General features: G+C 42.9%; 2 protein-coding genes across 4 annotated transcripts; one reads left to right on the top strand and one right to left on the bottom strand.

Moving 5' to 3' along the window:
* The first annotated feature begins 1071 nt into the window (after positions 1 to 1071).
* On the top strand, positions 1072 to 3203 carry ccni2 (cyclin I family, member 2). Its single transcript, XM_049742570.2, has 5 exons — positions 1072 to 1322; positions 2221 to 2377; positions 2465 to 2599; positions 2681 to 2755; positions 2832 to 3203. The coding sequence occupies exons 2-5, from the start codon at positions 2264 to 2266 to the stop codon at positions 3033 to 3035; spliced, it is 528 nt and encodes a 175-aa protein (XP_049598527.1). The 5' UTR covers positions 1072 to 1322; positions 2221 to 2263; the 3' UTR covers positions 3036 to 3203.
* septin8a (septin 8a) lies at positions 3004 to 18900 on the bottom strand. Of its 3 annotated transcripts, none has more exons than XM_049742564.1 (10): positions 18732 to 18900; positions 14632 to 14746; positions 14056 to 14251; positions 12971 to 13157; positions 10405 to 10566; positions 9762 to 9858; positions 7826 to 7994; positions 7612 to 7744; positions 7263 to 7432; positions 3004 to 4365 (listed from the first exon to the last, which is right to left on the bottom strand). In XM_049742564.1, the coding sequence occupies exons 1-10, from the start codon at positions 18759 to 18761 to the stop codon at positions 4200 to 4202; spliced, it is 1425 nt and encodes a 474-aa protein (XP_049598521.1). In that variant the 5' UTR covers positions 18762 to 18900; the 3' UTR covers positions 3004 to 4199. The 3 variants fall into 3 exon arrangements, with proteins under 3 accessions (XP_049598521.1, XP_049598520.1, XP_049598522.1); XM_049742563.1 differs by having other exon boundaries at positions 3004 to 4368; XM_049742565.2 differs by lacking the exon at positions 3004 to 4365 and adding an exon at positions 5834 to 6485.
* Between the last annotated feature and the right edge of the window lie 594 nt (positions 18901 to 19494).

Here is a 19494-nt window from a genome sequence, read left to right on the forward strand (position 1 = left end):
CATTTTGCAGCTTTCACTGTTTTGTTGTTGTTGTTTTTTTTGTTACTCCGAGACCAAGAAGTAGCTCCACCTCTAGTCGTCATGGTAACTTTCCCACATTGACTGGGGTCGTTGTGGAGCTCGTGGATTGCGCTCTGACCAACAGGAAAAGGACAGAAAAAATGCTGTCAATGATCTGGGCCTGTAAAGTGACCTTCGGAAGCAAATTGTAAAGCTGATTGGTCAAACAGTCCCATTGCTTGTATAGTAGTTTAAGTTTTAAAAAACAGTTACATCGGACAGCACTACTAATTCCAAAGTCTCTGGGCAGATTATTTAGATTTATGGCAGTAGCACAGAGAGGCTAGAAATGTGAGTAGATGAAAAAAATAATAAGCCCATGTCGTGAAAGCAGTGCAGCCAAAAGAGAATGCTTCAAAAATGAAAAGAATAGACTATTTGGATAATTAAATTCAGTTTCGTGGAACAGTTACATTTTTGTTTTTGTGTGGGGGTTAGTGCTTCTGAAAAGCTATCGCTGCTCAAAACAGATTTCATTAAGTGTATTATTATTATTATTATTATTATTATTATTATTATTGTCTTTTACTGAACCATATTACTGATGTTATGAGGATGCATGGACATCTGGAGTACTGTTTTTGTTTGCAACCTTGATAGAATTTACTTTCTTTTTCTTATATTTTGTCTTATCACTTGCCTTTATGCTCATACAAAATGTTTACATCAATAATTTGCGAAATCACCATATTGCACAACGCGTTATGTAAATGACTGTTATGGTTTAATAGTTTTAGGAGGGGTCGTATCTGTGTCTCGGCCTTGAAATGACATAAGCAGTATATGTTACATATTAATGTTTAACTTTGTCTGTGTGTTCCTTGACTTAAAGACAGGTCGAGCGAAAAAATAAATAAATAAATTGTGTTTTTAACCCATTTTGCGCTCAAAAGTCCCGGATGTGTGACCTACTAACATACTTCACGGGGGCGGAGCTCCGGTGTTCAAAACACAGTGTGCTCTAAATCCCTCGGATTTTTTTTCTCCTTCCTGTCTTGTTTGTGCGCTTGTCTGTGCGCTTGTTTTCTTGCAGCTGTCTCGTTCCATTGCGTAGTTCTGTTTTCTTTCTCAACCGAATGGATTATCAAACATAGAATGTGGCTGCTTACCGCGAATTACGCACGATATTTACTTCCGTCTTCCTTTCTTTGCAGAATTCCGCCTCGGTTTTCTTAATTTTTTGACGATGGATTAATTTGGGGAAAAAAAACGTATAAATGCACCCGCCATCGAGGAGATATTGTGTATTTCATCTAAAAGAGGTAAGACTGTCGTAAGGTGCGGAAAAGTAGCAGTATTTGTGCGCATATTTATGTACGTGCCTTCCTTCCTTCGTGCAGAACTGCACGACAGCTGCAGCGAGTCGTCCCGCCTCGAATCTTTCTCGCCTATTGCCATTTTCACACACTGTACACACAACAATCGACTCCTTTTTCCGCGTTGCTTTGCTTCTGTTTGCATTGTTTGTTCATCGACTGCCTTGCAAATTTTTTGCGCAGTTTTTTCCCGCAGTTACGTCGACGTTTTTGCTTCAGTAAATCGTTATAAATACACTCACTAACACATTCAAAGTGGGCGTTATTTTTGTTTTTTCAATCATGAATTATAAGACACGATAATATTGGTGCATATTTATAGTATTGATACACACTCCTCGGATAAACGCCATGGCATCTAAATAACTTCTGTAACCATTAATTTTGGTGAAAAATGTCAAATATTTAGTGCCTGAACTGAGTAAACTCCACTGCCTATTTTTTTAACTCTATAGAATCTGTGCTAAGGTCGCAGTATTCACCTACTTGCGTTTTGGGTGCTTTTTTCTAAATGACCACAAGAGGGCACTAAAGCGCCAGTTAATAGAAAAGTAGTATTAGTATTGTACTGTTTTAGGATCATAGAAGTACAGTAGACACAATTAAGGGTAAATATTTGTATAAAAAAATATAAAACAATATAAATGTAAATAAAAAAATACATAAAACAAAGTAAACTGAGGACTGCTATGTACCTTTATTTTGGTTCCAAGTGAAGACTGTTTTGCTTCCTTTACATAACTTGGGGTGTCAACAAAAACTCCAAAAAAGCAAAAAGTGCAGCTTTGCTGATTTGATACTGATTCAAGATTTGTTTTTTGATTTGACTTTTTACCTCCATCAGGTGTGTGGGCCTCGGCTGTATTGTGGCTCGCGCGCTGCTGGCCATGAAGGGTCCAGGCGTCACAGAGAATCGCCGCCTGCTCGGCCTGCTGGAGGCGGCGCTGGTGCGGGAAGCGCGTCTCTGGAAGACCCCTGTCTTCAAGGGCGGATTCATCCAGGTGTGTCCAGCACCTGATCGGGAAGATGAGGACTATAACAATGTCAAACAGAAGCTGAAAACTTTTTCCAACCTTTCATCTCCTAAGGGTGCTGACATCTCGTTGTCCCAACACCAAGACATGATCGTGTGGCTGGGAGACATGAACAGACGCTTCCACTTCTGCCCAGAGACCTTTGCGTTGGGCGCGTGCGTCCTCAACAGGATGCTCTCCACCGTCAAGGTACATGAATGACTCAATTATTATGATCAAAACAAATAGATCACAGATTAAAGGTACTAATTATGTTTACTTTGCTTGTAGGCACAGCCCAAATACTTAAAATGTATCGCTTTTACCTCACTGGTCCTGGCTGCCAAAATTAACGAGGAAGATGAGGTAATGAGGCGCTTAAAAAAACACACACACTTTGGCGCTACTTCCAAACAACACTTTAATTTGCGTTGGAAAACAGGTCATAGGTTCGGTCAGCGACTTGGTTGCGCAGAGCGGCTGCAGCTTTTCCACAGCGGAGATTGTTCGGATGGAGCGCATCATTTTGGACAAGCTGCACTGGGATTTATACACATCCACACCCGTCGACTTCATTCACATTGTAAGATACATTTTTTTTTTCTTTTGGATCCCGACCATATATATTTTCACACGCATCCTGTAACCTCAAGACAGTGATCGTTTAAATAGATTCACCCACTTGAAGCGATTTGGCTAATCTCGCCACCGTGCATCCTCAAGAGTTGTTAATCTCATTAACCTACATTTCCTCCATGAGAATCAAGACAGTGCAGTTGGGAATTTCTTAAAGCCACAACCCCACCAAAACAAATAACCCTTTTCCCATCCTAGATTAAAATAATGCCTCTTTACCACTCCATGGTATCTACTGTGCTCTGCTTTGTTCATTTGTTTTCTCCATAGCAAAAGAGGAACTACCACTGCTGGTCGCTCAAGTATAATATAACTAGGAGTGACTAAAACAAACACACAAGCCGACATTAGATTACCCTGTTGTTGCTCAAGTTTCTATCTCTTTGAAAATGGAAATTTGTTGTTAGTCTTATCCAGAGTTGAAGTGGGAAAAGAAAACAAAAAAGCATAGCTACTGTGCAGTGGAAAAGTGGCATTATATCAATGAGATCATTCCTCAACAGTTCACTTTAGTTATTACAAAGACTTCAATATAAAGAGACGTAATATAACAATTGAAAAAATAATAATCAAAAATAAAGACATTTGTTTTTTTTATATATTGTTCAAATAAATATCTTTAAATAAATACTCTCGACTTACACCGAACAATATCTTTCCTTAGATTTCTTGCATTGTCAATACAGTTTATGGATCATTTGTCCCTCTGAGCCATCTTGAGAAGGCAGAATTCAACAAAAATAATCAATATTTTCAATCAAAACCCCTTTGAGTCATCCACAAAATTCCACTTGAGAGCACAAAGTGAACATGGCTTATCACAACGCAGTCCTTAAAAAGATGAACACCTTATACCTTAACCATCCTTGGACCCGGTAAATGTCCACCCCAGTGAATGTATTTTGATATCCTGACTCAGCTCGGGTGTGACGCCTACGGTCAGAGCACAGAAAAGCACGGCACGTACGATACAATACAAACGAGCGCATGAATGAGACCGAAGGTGTGACGAGGTTACGATTGCTCGGTCACACCAACGATGTTCGAGGGGGGGGGTCAAGGATAATTACACAGAGACAACAATGACATCATGCGCTTGAATGTCCGTCTTCCTCTGACAGTTCCACGCCCTGCTGGTCTATGGCCATCCTCACCTCATTCCGTCCACGGGCCATCAGAAGAGACCTCCGGGCTTCCAGGTGGCGCTGTGGACCAGGCAGGTGCAGCACTGTATGGCCTGCCACCAACTTTGGCAGTTCAAGGGTTCCACGTTGGCCTTGGCCATCATCACCTTGGAGCTGGAGGCGCTCACACCTGACTGGTTCTCCGTCTTTACGGACCTGCTGAAGGATGCGCAAGTAAGACAACAAAAAAAACTTCCAACGGAGATTTTACATGGATGAAATGATGCGGTCAAGAACAAAAAATGCTTGGTGTTGATAATAGTCACCTTGACACCAGCCTGCTTTGCTCAAGAAATTCATTATGAATTCTTCCCATCAAGGTAGACAGCGTCGAGTTCATCCACTGCAAGGAAATGGTGGACGAGCATCTCCGCAGCCTGGAGTTTGCCCTGCCCGACAACGCGGTCTACATCTTTGACAGCGCCCACATCCACGAGGGGGAGGCGGACAAAGTCCGGCCTCCCACACGCCGCCTCCGACGGAGGAGCAAGAAGGGGCCATCCGCGGACCGGTTCCGGGACTCGGATGAGTATTATGACGGTTTAAAGCGTTTGTACGGTGAAGAAACTTGCTCGAAAGTGGAGGGAGGAAGCGTAGGGGGGTCGCCGTTCGATTCCTTGCAGGAGAGCGCCTCGCCATGCCCACCGCTCCACCCCCCCAATTAAGCCGCGAGCATACTGTAATTCCCATCGTTGTTTTGATTGGCCGCATTTTGGATACATTACAAATGTCGGTGCAATAACGTTTTTAACTTTGACTCCACGTCACATTGAGTTACTGTTTTAGTCTTTCTTCACTTCCATGTAAATCGAATATCATGCAGTAAGCTGTTGCTTGACTGAAGAGCGGTCCATTTCCTATTTTGTACTTTATTTTAACAGATGTTTAGTTTTATGATTGCCACAAAAAGATTTTACTTTGTGTGAAAGATGTTCTTGAGGTGAGGAATGTTTTTTTTTATCCTTTTGGGAGTTTAAATCCTGATTTTGTTTGTTCGTGAAGCGCCACGGTAGCACTTTACAGAGGACCTTTAAAAGTTTTTATTTAATCATATTTACTTTAACGCCAACCATTTCTTTACAAAAAGCTTTAATTGTATAACTTACTGCTGCGACTGATTTTAATTCATTCTTCCACTTGTGTTGGTTTTTCTAAGCACCCCAGCAAAAATCATGTGATTAGTAACCACAACACTCATCATGCTGTTGTTAATGTTTCTACATTGGGATTGAAATGCCCTATTGTATTTAGCTAAAGTGCTCTCATTATGTTACTTGCACACAAAAAAATGTTCTACTGAAGTGTCACAATTTCCTGATCTGGTTGATTTTGTATACAAAGTGGTTACTGTTCTCATAATGGCGCTAAACTAAGCGACCAGTGTTCTTCCTCACATCCCCAGGCAGCTACACTCTATATATCTTTGTTTTGTCTATACTACACAATAAAGATACAAGGTCCAGAGTTAAATAGGTTTTGGTGTTTTTAGTTTTGTACATATTTCAAATTATGTCTAGTAATCAAAATACATCTTCGATATTTTTTTCTTTTTTTTACTCACCACCTTTGGCAAACATAAAAATACTGTGCTGACTAAAATATGCAACATTGTGGGACGGCTGCGTGAGGGAGGGGGTAGTTTAATATTTGCATTTATTTCCAACGACAGTAAACACAGCTGCTCTCGTTCTTCGGCAAGCTCAGGCTTTGAGGTTTTCCTGTGTGTGTGTATTTACTTACTTCCTCAACTGTTTACGATAATGTTTCAGCTCCATGACTTATGGACTTGTTACAAGACAATACTCCCAATACACTTTTGCATAGTAGGTCGAGTAAGCTCTAACAATATTCACATACACTGAACTAATATGAAAAGAAAAATTATAATAAGCACACACCCCTACGTTGTTAGTTACGCTGCAGTACCAAACAGCCTCGGGCTGTTCATGAGTGGGTTTGAATCGCCGGTGTGTGTGTGTGTTGATTAAAAAAAAAAAAAAAAAGACAAAATAAAAATGACAAAATATTCATATAAAGTGTCCCAAAATAATATTAAAAACAAAGAAGGGAAAATCCTGAAAGAATGATGGCCATTGTTGTCAAAGTGAACACTCTCACCATGCTTGACCGCGTCATCGTCATCATCATTGGTCCATGTGCACAATGTCAAGATGGAATGTCAAAACTCAAAGAAAAATGGTGTTGTCGTTCTTGTTGTGATGGAGGACAAATCCGTGGTCATGTGCGGGGAGGGGGAAACGGCAGCCATAAATTAACTGAAAAAAAAACAATGAAACAAAAACAAAATGTAATTAAATAAAAACAAACACACTGTGGAGGAGAAATAAAATGTGATGAGGAAGAACGGGGCCAAATGAATGATTGAAATCATTAAATGATGGGTGGAAGAATTATGGAAGCTCACTAGGGGGAGCCACATGCTAGCACATAGTCAAGCTGTTATTAACCGCTTGAGATTAGACAGACGCTGATCTAAAGCCAGATGAGCTTGCAAAGCTCACCATCACTTCAAATTACAGTCAAGTCCTACATGTTTGGAAGCAAATGAAATCCTTTGTGCACTATATACCCTGCCCAAAACATCACGAATAGAAAAACTACTGCATTAAAAAAAAAAAAAAAAGGTTGGCGGCGAGGTCACAAACTGTCAAGGTGGCTCACTTGAAAATGATTATGATCGCAAACGAGAAAATCCTGTTTGGTAGTTGGATGTGGACATATGATAAGAAGCGTGTCACGCACGGACAAAGGCTCATGTCACAACGTGTGCTAAAAGTATGAGTGGAGCGGGCGAGTCTCCTAATAATTAGAGCGAGGAAGGAAAGAGCAAGTGGACAGGAAGTGTCCAGCAGGGTCACTTCCCTTTGGACATCCTAGGATGCCTTCTATGGAAATTCCAATGTCTAGTCAAGTCACACAGGCCATTTTGGGGATTCTAATGTGAGGTTATGAAATTAAGCGAGTCAAAAGAGAGGAGATGGGCAAATAGAAAAGAAGGTAACGAAGAACAAGAGGAGAGGGAATGTGCTTACTTTTTCTTATCCTTGTCTTTCTTGAGCGGCTGGGATAGGGAGAGCGTCTCAGCAGCCACCTTCCTCCTGTTGAAGGCGTTCATCTCCTCCTCGAGGTCCCGCCGCTTCTCCTCCACTTTCCTCTTCTCCTCCTGGTGCATGCGCTTCAGCTGCTCAAACTTGTCGTGAAGCTGCAGGAGACGAGACAATCCAAAAGGTGAGTACAAGGGACGAGGAGGGAGACTATACGGGCAAAAGTATTGGAACACATTTTGCCTACAGTTTTCTTTCAACCTTTATCCATGAAAAAATTGTGAGCTCACTGTTGGCTCACATTTATGACTTTTGACTGGTGATGATGACCACTGACCTCTCTTTCCTTCTCTTTCAGCTCCGCTTCAGTCTCCTTGACTTTGTTGACAAACATTTGTCGCATTTCTTCCTCTTTCCGCTGCAGGTCTCCCAAGAACTCCTTCCTTTTGGCTTCATAAGTCTCTTGCAGACTGCGAAGATGACACGGCAGAAATAAATTAAATACAGCCTTAAAGGTTGTTTTTTTTACCCCCCCCCTCTCGTCCCAGAACCTGAAGGGCTGGCTGTCTGGGTCGGTGTCTTTGAAGCCCATCTCCTCCAGCTTGCAGCGTCGGTACAACTCGTAGTGGCGGGCATGCGTCTGCTCCCTCAAATCTTCCATGTTGATTCGAATCAGCATCTCCCGCAGCTTGACGAAGTCGCAGTGGCTCTCGTTCTCCACTTGAAGAGGAAAAAAAATACGACATGCTGCATTTTATTACTGGCCTTTTATTATTGCACCACGCTTATCAAATGGAATAGTTAATGGGTAACATGGTTTTCATATCATTCCAAAAATGAGGCCTCCTTCTTTATGAAGTTAATAAATACCCCCGGCTACTATTTGGGTAAATTCAGTGCCTATATCTGAGAATCAGCACCTTGGCGCAACAAAAGTGAAATGACACTGTGGTTTTATTGGCAGGCCTTTGCTCCCGGCTTGCATTTTCCATCGCATTCCAACAGCCCATCTGTCACCCTGTGGCCCTCCCTTCCTCTACATCTCAGTTAAAAAAAAAAAAAAACACCATCTCCAAAAGGAATGCAAAGACAACATTGTCTATAATCCACACCAAAAAAATCCATTAGCCATGAGTTGAAATCTCCACAATCCTCCACATCACAGAAAAAAAATGGGGATAGAAATGCAGAGGAGTTGCAAAATAAAACAAACCATAACGAAGCAATTGTTTTCCGACCTATTTTAAGCACAACTGGATTAAGCTTAATTGGCAAGATGCTGTGAGGGTGACTTTGTCCTCACGAATGGCGTGCTCACAACTTCCAAAACAGACGCGTTGTATGTGCAGCGGATTCTCTTGGCCAGCTCTGTGCTCTTCATTTCTATCATTCTATTTGTGCTGACCACGAGCTTGCACGCACACACAAACTGCAAACAGAAGCATGCAAACACACAGGAGAAAGCAAGAGACTGCTCACAGAAAAAAAAATGGCAGCTAAGTGCCTAATAGTTTCCACGTTTGCATACAACACACTCAAGTACGGGTGAACAAATAGCTGAGAAAACATCTGGAGCTCGGAGATAACATTCTTAAAGGGAAACACGCACAAAAGCCAGTCAGCAGTCCTTCCGAAAAAAATTCTCATGGCTTCTTGCGGAGGTTAGCGTAACGCATCTATATGACATTTGCCTTGCACACATTGTTTCCGCTCACACAGACTCTCCATTCACATCATCTTGCCTTGTATGAAATGGGTTTGATGAGGGCTGAGTCATATGTTTGCTTGCCATATTAAAAAAAAAAGATAATAAAATAAAGGCCTTTTTGCAAACTGGATGACTCAATCAAACAGATTTTCAGATTGAATTTCACATTCAACTGCTTACTTGAACCTAAGTGCAGGCTAAGGAATCATGGCATGTGCACAAAATGTCCCCGCTGCTCATCCCCTGATGAGTGTTGAGCCCGTCACTCAGCATGAAGTCAAAGTCACAGCTGTAGGCGTTGTGCAAAAATATCCTTCACATAATAATGTCCCTCTGCTAATACGTAATTTTTCACACCAGAGGCGCTCTCGTTCCTACTGTAAGTGCATTTTCCGATTTTGATAACCGTGTGAAACATGGAATCGTCACAATCCACCGAGATTCGATACAAGAGCCGTTTTAAAACTCCTCCTTGACGACTTTAACATGTTTATTATTGTGGTTGCTGTGTGCCGTGGTTTGGAACGCCACTAGCATCTCTTGAAATGATTTGCGCTCCATAAGTCCATAATTAGCACATTTTAAATTTAGTTGTAGAATCGCCATGACAACAAGAAAAGCAAAATTAATAGCCGACTGGAAGGAGTCAATATCGCTACTAAGTGAGCATTTCCATCAGACAAAAAGGAAAATGCTGACTATTAGTTTGGCGCTGCAATGGTTTACTTTTTTTCTTCTTCCAATTTGAATGACTTTGCACAGCGCTTGTGCACGCTCACCTTGCACGACCCCCCATGGGTACTGCCTGGCCCTCACTGTTTTGTTCCCAACTTTCACTTCTTCCACGCTTCCCACCACGGCAAAGGGCAGATGAGCCTGTAGACACAGTAGAAGTCGTTTAAGTCAGTCCAAAGCCATCACTCACATGTTGTCTACTGGTTAAAAAAAAAAAAAAGAGACCAAACAATATAGAGACTGTTGAAGAGCAGCAGGAGTTTCTCATTTAGCCCAAAGGAGAAAGCGTGTGGTCATGTGAGCTAAGCCGCAGTTCTGTTCTTCATGTGGCTCAGTGAGGTCCGAGGGGTTTATTTCGCCGTAGCTATGCTAGCCGTGCCTAACGCATAACCCCAAAAATTAGGTAGCGAGTTGACGCCCGCTGCCTGCCTGGTTTTGGTTTACTGGTAGTGATGTCACATGCTGCGAATAGATGGAGGGAAAGTAGGCCAGGATGAGCCAGATGTCAAACCAAACGCAGCTTTATTTATCCAAGGGGGAATTTTACAAGCTGTGCAGCATTCAAGTTTTTCCAAGTGTTTTTACTCTGGGGCAAGCAATGGTTAAAATAAAAAATAAAAAAAGGGGAGATTTCTATGTAAATGATAATGTGGGAATACATTTGACTCAAAGTTCACAACCACTTACATTCATGGAGGAGTTGATCTCGCTGACAGCTTCGTCATCCGTGGGGAATTGATAAATCTGGACGCCGTTGCTCACCAGCTCGCTCATAATCTTGATTTTGAATTTATGGAGTTCGCTCTTGGAGATCGTATCGGCTTTGGCGATGATGGGAATGATGCTGACCTGTGTGTGCGTGTGGTGCGTGGGGGGGGGGGACAGATAGCAAAAAAATGTAAACACACAAGAAGAAGTGTGCACAGAAATAAAAATCTGATGAGTATCATTTCTGACAAGACGTTTGCATGCAGAACATACATTTACTTCCCTTGGTCACAGGGCCACAAACCAATGTGCAGCGAAGCGCGGTAAACAAGCTAAGTCAGACGTCACGACACACACGTAAACAAACCCTGATTGAAAAAACAAACTGGGCTTCATCTCCACAAATCTCCCCACTGGGACGACGACAGAGTTTCCCACAGAGTCGCACATTAGTGCGCCTCGAAACAAGAGCGAACGCTTCTCGGGAGTCACATTACAAGCGCTGCAAATTTCCCCAGATCATTAATTTACAGCAGGGCGCCGTGCGCCTTGGTAAACTTTATTTATTGTGATACAATGGCAGTTTAAAAAAAAAAATGGTTTTGAGTAGTGACAAATACCAGGCAAGGATAGATGAACGAGTGTAAGCAGAGATTCTGGATTTTGGTAGCATGAACCACACCCACACACTCGAGACTCATTGGTTCCCCAAAAATAAACAAGCATATTTGACTCAACCAAAAAAACAATAACTCGCCTGCGATTTCCGCCTGACACAACAAAACGGAAAAGATCAATAAAGAGCCATCTTGAAGGTTAGTAGAGGAAAGATTCTTCCCTTGAAAAGACTCCCTGTCATTTAAGAACAAAAATAGGCTCATTGAAAAACAAAAGAGATTATCTTGTGTTCCTGCTTTCAAGCAGAACGCTCGGCTCAAGATGGAAGGGAAGAGAACGTTTTATACTGCGCTAATGAGGGGGGGAAAAAAAAAAACACCATTGTCTTGCTTTGACAGCAAATTGTACAGACCACAAGGGGAAAGCTGTTAATGGTCCACTTTCCCTGTTCTTCTCGTGACAGCACTTCCTGGTTTGACAGGAGATCCGGGTCTGCTTAGCATCTCCATTCAAGCACGTAATCACTACAGTAGAAACACGCTACGATAAAAATGTGTATTTGAGTTTTTAATTGATTTCCGTGTACTACAATTGTAGTACAAAGTGAGGCACATCTAGGACACCATTCACCCAGTTTGCTTCTAAATCTGAATTAATCCGAAGATGACCAGGGAGCAGAGCAGAATCAAAATTGTCATTTTGGGGGGGGGGTCACACAACAGTAACTTGTGACGATAGACGGCCGGAAGAAAATTTCTTTGTAATCATAGGTCAACACTTAAACACTTGATGAATGGCTCCTTTATTTTCATAGAAAATGTCAGGCATGAAAAAGTGCCACGGCCCCGCCGACCGAGTTCACTCAACACCGACTCGCTTTCACATGAAACGATATTTATCTTTGGCATTGTGGGGAAAATAGTGCGACGAGGTTAGCGTATGAGGGGGGGTCTCTGTGGACACCCGCTCGGCCAGAAACAATAAGAACACACTCGCGTTTGACAATCCAATACATGCCTGGGTTGTGAGAAATGACTGAGACCCAATGTCTATGTTTGAGTACTCTGCATTTCTTGCAATAAAAAGTCCTTCAAAAGCAAAATTTGGCTGCGGAATCTAGTCATTGTTTTAAATAGCTTCATTTGGCAGAAGAGCGCAGCCGTGCACCGATAGCCAGCCGGTTTTGGTCACAAGCGGACCATCTGCTTTTTTCTAGATTTATTAGTGCTGCCTCTCGTGAGAGACGGGGATAAATCTACCACTTTACAATTCGTAAATCAGCATTAGGTTAAACGTGTATGCGCTTAAGTAACCATTCTGTGCTATATTTCAGTTTCCAACAGTGAACATAAGGGTGGTGTGGAAAAACATGAAAATGTTTCTTGAATTATGTAGGAGTTTTTTTTTTTTCCCCCTCCCCTTGCTTCCATTTTTCCATGCTGCATTCTCTGTGGCTGTGGTGGTCAAGAGACAGATGCATTTTGATTCATCGTTGTAATAAAAGAAACATGATGGATTCAAAAGGGACACCTACAGGTCTTTCCCAAAACTCCAACGATCCACAAGATCTTAAATGCCCAAATCATTTTTTACTGAAATGGAAAAAAAAATGGACTCTCCCAAGGGACATACTAAATTTATTGGGGGGAAAAAAAAAATCTGCATAACAACTGAACAAATTGTCTTTGGGGCTGCTTACAACTTCCTCTGAGATTTGTTTTTCAACTGGCTCAACTGTTACCTTCCTAAGTGGAAGCTTGTAGTTTGACTTTATTTATTTGAGTGAAAGAGTTGAAAACAACACCAAGGCAAAGAGCTTAAGGGGAAGAAATCCACACCGCTCTTAGTGAAAGGGCATCGGGTTTGCCCGACACCGATACTTGAAGTCGCTAACAATGGGTGACTAAGACTGGTTTGGCCGGGTTACCTTGCTGTCGAGTTTCTTCATGGTCACCAGGTCCAGGGACTTGAGCGAGTGTCCCGTTGGGGCGATGAAGTAGAGGCAGATGTGGATCCTGGTGTCGTGGTAGTTGAAGAGCGAGCGCTTAATCTTCAGCTCTTCCTGCAGGTAGTTTTCAAATTGAGTGTCGATGTAGTCCACGATGGGCTTGTAACTGTAAGTCGGAAACAAGCCGTTGGTTCATTTGTGCTGGTGCGGAATGCAAGTTGTCACCAGGGTAAAAGCTTGCGTGTGATTGCCAAGATCTCAGCTTGAGGCTGAGTGTTGCATGAGACTTGTGTTGTTTTACCCTCTGATTCTTCTCTCGCAGACCCTGAAGGGGACTTGCAGCCACCCCAGTGACCACAGTGGGTAGAATTAGGCGGTATTTACTCAAATCACGAGCGCTGAAGTAAAAAACAAAATCTGCCTCGAGATAACGGAACAGCTGATCTTGGATGGATTTGGAAGTTGAGCAACATTTGGTAGAACATTTTATGCGAGTTTGGCAATGACCTATTTAACGCAGTTCATAAAGGGGACAGTTTGAACAGTTATTTCCAGACAAATACAATATTTGACTCAATGATCTTCCTTCTTTTCGCAGTTATCCCCCCCCCCCCCCCCCCCCACGTGATTGTTTGTGGAATGTGCCGCCGCTGACCTTTCAACGTGCATCTGCCGCGCACGGCGGGGTCTGGCCTTCAGCGGGCCACTTTCATGTGGCCTAACAGACGAGGCCGCTCTCAAAGGGCGTGAGAATGCCGCGAATTGGTCGGGTTCCAATTCTTAGCGGAGGAGTCGGACTCTCGGCTAAATGTAAAGACTTCCTCCCTGCCGCTTTCTTTGTATACTTTCAGTCCCGAAGGGGAAAGAAAAATGCGCGAGAACGTGCACTGATTTGAGGTCTGCTTTTCTCATCTCAATGCTGAACATTAAGCTAACGTGGCAAGCGGTCAAGAAAAATAGTTGGTGAAAGAATTAAAATGTGTCGACGGCGATCGCTTTCATGGAAATATGCTTCCAGATTTTCTTTTTCCTATTCCGAATTGAGGTCTGCCAGTGATCCTCACCTGTCATCCTTGTTGATCTGGTCCCCGAAGCCGACGGTGTCCACGATGGTCAGTTTGAGGTGGACGTTGCTCTCCTGCAAGTCGTACGTCCGCGGGCGCAGGTAGACGCCGTTCTGGTAGTGGCTGGCCTCCTCATTCTCAAACATGGTGTTGAAGAGCGTGTTCATTAGAGTCGACTTGCCGATGCCCGTCTCCCCTGAGGACGGTCGGAGGTAATACAGAGCAACACAGAGATCAATAGCTCACAGGGGATCAATAAGTCTGCTGCTTTTGCTTTCATAAAGACTACTCAGACATGGTCTTTAACGTCACTCAATGTGAACGACGGCTGAGAATCAGGAAGTGTTACAAATGGTACTGTGCAACAAAAATTCTAACACTTTTAAACGGTTGTGATCGTATCAACATTTCTCAGGAAGCATATGAGCTTACGTTGCAAAATACTGCACGGTCACTGTTGCTAAAAAAAAAAAAAACAGGATTGCAAAAGCTGTTGCAAGTGTTTTTGTGCATTTTGCATGACAATTTAGTTTTGTGTTTGTGTAATGCATGAAAGATGCAACTGCATTTACTTACCTACGCAGAGTATATTAAAGCAAAAACCCTGTGTGACCGATTTGCTGACCAGTTGGTCAGGGAGGCTGTCAAATCCAACATGGCCGCCCAGATTGAGGCTGCGCTTCTCTTCATTCTGTGGGACACACACAAAAAAAGCAAACATACGATATTTAATACATCACATAGTTGTGAACACGAGTGACAGAAACATGGAGACAGTCCGTAAGTAAGCACAGAGGGAGCGTGACGGCCGGCGCTACAGATGAGAAGCTTGAGATGAAAGCTGCGACTCGCTCAGCGCCGCTCATCTGGCCCAGCCACCAAACGGCTGCATTCTTCAAAGCTGATGTCACGGCGAGAGCAGAACTCGGCGAGACGTGACCGCATCAGCAATCTTCGCCTACATGACGCCGCTTCAAATTTATCATAACCCTTGAACCTTGCATTGAAGGTGCACGGTTGTGAAGCACAACGGTCGAAAGGTTTATGGGAGGAAGTGCTGGCTGGAAAGAACAGTCAAAGGTCATTCATCCATGGAGAAAGAAGAGTTCCCAAGCCAATGTATGGCAAACAGGAAATGGCTGCAGGGAGGGGTCGCAGGTGGCTCCGAGTGAATTAGTGCGGAAAGACAAAGGTTAGATGTGTGGTTGACCAGAAACGACAACAAAAAAAATAAAACATGATAAGCAGAGGATAATAGGAATTGATGTTTAGTCAAACAACAAATACAGTTCACTGCCGCGTCATTTATTGACCAGCACAAGCACATCAGATTAGGTGCGGTTCTCTTTGCTCTATTTCATTGCCCCCGTTCATTTCGAGCACTCCTGTTTTCCGTAAAACCACGACTTGGTCAAGATAATAAACTGCCTACGATGGTGGTAGCTAAATTATTTATTTCAGGCACGGTAAAAGGGTGTAAATGGCATGACTTGTCCAGACAGCATTTGAGGTTGAATAAACACGTGATGATGACCAACGGTGACAAAAGCAGAAGCACACACCCCAACACATTTAGCAAGTTCGAACGTTGCCCGGGTGATTTGCTTTGACTTGTCAAGGAACGTCGACACATGCTGTTGGGGGAACATTTTACATTGGGGCCAGTAAGATCCACACAATTTAAAAAAAAAATCAAAAATGTCCTCCTTACATCTCTTATATAAGTAGCAATTCTTTTCCAAGGCTTACTCCAGAGCAGTCTGATGTGGCTGCTTAGCAAGGTGGAAAATAAAGCCCAAGTGGACCGCAACAGGAGCAGCATGAGGTGTCAAGAGCAGATGTCGGATGGGGATTGAGGGGGGGATCTGGAGACCCTCAGGATATAATTCAAGCGCCACCTGATAAGCCCGCTTTTCATTCAAGGACAAATCACTTCACATATCGGGTTACTAATGAATGATGACGGGAACGTCCACGTCATCCTGGACGCTTTGCGAGTTCGTACAGTACGGAGAGTGACGGGGAGGACACCAAACTATTTTTCTCTGCAAAACGACTCAAGTGTCCTCCCTTCCTGTTCAGCAATTCTCACGCGTCGTCGTCCCGCCTGCTCGCTCATCTGCGGCCCAAAGGAAAGACAAAATAAATGAGTGAGGGGGGATTGTTTAACCAGACGTGTTTATCTTAGTGAGACTTTGCAGACGCTATCGCGTAACTGGAACAGATGAAAGCGCTCACATCATGAGCAAAATGCTTCATTGAACTTCTCAAAATGCACTAAAAGGAAAAAAAAAAGCAAATGTGACTCTATGGAAGTGTCAATCAAGCAGAAAATTGTGTATTTTATTCTCCCTGGATTGACTACAATGTGGTTTATTGGAGCACACGGGACAGGATTGATCGGCTGGGGAAGATGAGATTGTACGGCTCAGAAGCCAGAAAAGCATGTGGAAAAGATTCAATGTGAAAATATGCGAGCGCACGCAGTCTTCCAATTGTCTTCAATGATGAAGAAAAAAAAATTCATATCCAAGCGCCAAATCAAATATTTGAATGATCTACTGACTAGAGAAGGAATCCACCATACAGGTCTTTAACCTGCCTCGAAATTTTTCTTTAGCTAAAAAAAATGCACTTTTTATAAGTTCCTAGTCAACCTTATCTTGAGGTCTGCTTCTGATTACGAGCGCCCCTGACCTCTTCTATACATAGCTCATTCACGCAACGGCATTGCAGCGCCCGATGTGGTTCTTCATGCGCAACGTTGACTTTGACAAAGTGGCCTGCGGGCACTTGTGGCATGTTCGCAGCATAATACATCACTGATGACACACCGCATCCAGCGCATGGCATCTGACCCCAACATGTTCAATAATGAAGTCCTCCAATAGCTCCTAGAATTCATCGTTGAATAAATACAACATGGTGAGCAGGCCGTATAGGCGGAGGAGGTGTTGCGAGCATCTTGTGGCATGACTCCACTGCTTGCTCAGAATTGTTCATGACAAGAATTCCAGATTGCATGCGGGCCTAACGGGCAGAGACACAATGGTCTTCAGGGTCACTAAGCTCCCTACATGGTGACTATGTTGTAGGGCTTTTCCTTATATAACAACCACGCAGTATGCTCAGGGGCTGGAGAGTGTGGCTGGTTCAAGACCCTTCGTGCACTCAACCAATTCAAATGAGCACGATAAGGGTTCGGGTTAACTCAGATGCAAATTATTCTGAAAGCTTGACATGTTTTTGTATTCTAACATCACCGGAGGGCTTTAAATGAGCAACCTGCTGTTATGCATTCGACCCGAATCAATGAGCGAAAACAACAGTCGCGGGGTGATTTGCCGCATCGATCGCCTGGCGTGGCCTATAAAGTTACGCCGGAGCTCCCCGACGTGTGCCAATGACACAGCCTCATCAATAGCCGCGTGCCCCAACGGCGTCCGTTTGTTCAATATGGTCTCACTTTGAGCCTGAGAAGAGACAGGAAGTCAGTCGGGGCCCCAGCTGTGCAGCCGCGACCGCTGGCCTGCTGCTCTGCATTCTCAGCATTCCCCCCCCCCAATAATCAATGCCCCAATTTCATACTCCAAAATCCGAGTCAGCAATACTGTGCATGTGTGTGTATTCGAAAGTCAGCTGCACACACTGCTTTTGATCCTGTTCCTTTTTTATAAAGTGTGTTCCACAAACAAGGAGTAGACCAGATCTTCTTCCTCTTAATCTCTTTATCCTTAAAACACACTCCTATCTACCATCCACAAGCATGCATTAAAACTTGAAAACTTTATTTAAATCCACACAGAGATGAGACAATGTTATTAAAATAAAAAACGAATAGGAAGTCATAATGTGCATGTACCAAAAGTTAAAAACGATCACAGAACTAAAGTTGCAATTATCAAGCGTGCAATGTTACAAAAATAATGTCACTGGGGGAAACATCATAAAGTTGAAGCTGCATTACTTTCAAAACTTTTGAGAATAAAGTTGCAGGAATTAATATTAAATTAAACTAATTATATTACAAGAATAATGTGGAGCTGTTACATCATTATACCAATACTTTGTAAGCTATTATTAATTCTGTGATTATTTCCATGAATGTGTCACGCAACTGCAGTTGATTTACGGTATATGAAATATTTCAGATACATTCCTCTTTTAAGACAAACTGAGACATGCACAAATACTACAGACAAGTCCAATGCATTTTGACATGTTTGAGTCAAGAACTTGATGTGTAAGGGCATCATGATGATGCACTTTAGCTGCAGCCACATGCAAAATTGACTCATTTACCTGCTTAGCTCGCTCAAATTTGTCATAGATTACATCAATTTTTTTAAGAAACACCCACGCCAATCCAAGACACGTGGTATGCAAGTATGAAGAGACACTAACAAGGGAAACTTGAGTGAAAAAAAAATAACTTTAAAGAGGAGTCATTTGTTTGGATTAACCTGCTTCCACCTCTACCGTACGGTGGGCTGAGCCCCCATAGCAGCCGCACATTGGAGGCTCCTAAGGCGGAGGAGAGGCTTAGCCACACGCCCGCTAACACTCTCCGTAAATCACTATCACGACCGTTGTTTTTTTTTTTTTTTTTTTTTTTTTTTTTCAGGGATCTGCAAAAGAAGACGACGACGCCACCCTGGAAGTGGTGCTTGACTCACCGAAAACACGTCCACGTCCGTTGCAGCCATGGTGCGGAATGTTTGGGCGTGCTGCTGAGGCGAAGTGAGCGAGTAGCGGGGGGCGAAAGGGGAGCTGCCCTCGTCTCTCGCTACTGCTGTGACAGGGGTCGAAGAAGACAAATAAGCGGCAAGAGCATTCACGCCAGCGTCACTCCTGCGTCGCTTCAGCAAGATACTTATCTCCACTTCCGCCTCGAGTATCACACTAACCTCTTTACTCTCAATAAAAATAACTCATTCCAATTAATGACTAATTAAAGTGTTAGATTGGTCTTTATATCAAAATAAGACATTTAAAATTATTTTATTGGTTAGTATTTAGGAAAGCAGTGCACGACGGGAACTGTCTTTCTGTCCCAACATGGCGTCACGTCAGACACTCCGCGTCCGAAAAGAATGTGAGAAGCTGCCTGCATGCAAGCCACGACAGGAGCTGGAGAAATATGTCACTCGGGGACATTTGAGCAATAACTCACAACTCAGGGTTGTTTACAAGATGTGATGTTTTTGCAAAATTAAAAATGCCACACGTAGCCCATTTTATTGGGTACACCTACCTGCACAATATTTTGATTGACACTAAGATAAGCAGGATAAGCGGTGCCGAAAGTTAATGGATGTAAAACCATGTGTTGGGTGTTGGTTATGGATGGAGGCAAATTTCACGTTTAAAACAATGAAAAAAAAATCCCTTGGAAATATCTTATTTATGTGGAATGTAAATTTTGTATCATTATTAATC

The sequence above is a fragment of the Syngnathus scovelli genome, chromosome 15, assembly GCF_024217435.2.
Source record: "Syngnathus scovelli strain Florida chromosome 15, RoL_Ssco_1.2, whole genome shotgun sequence".
Lineage (NCBI taxonomy): Eukaryota > Metazoa > Chordata > Actinopteri > Syngnathiformes > Syngnathidae > Syngnathus > Syngnathus scovelli.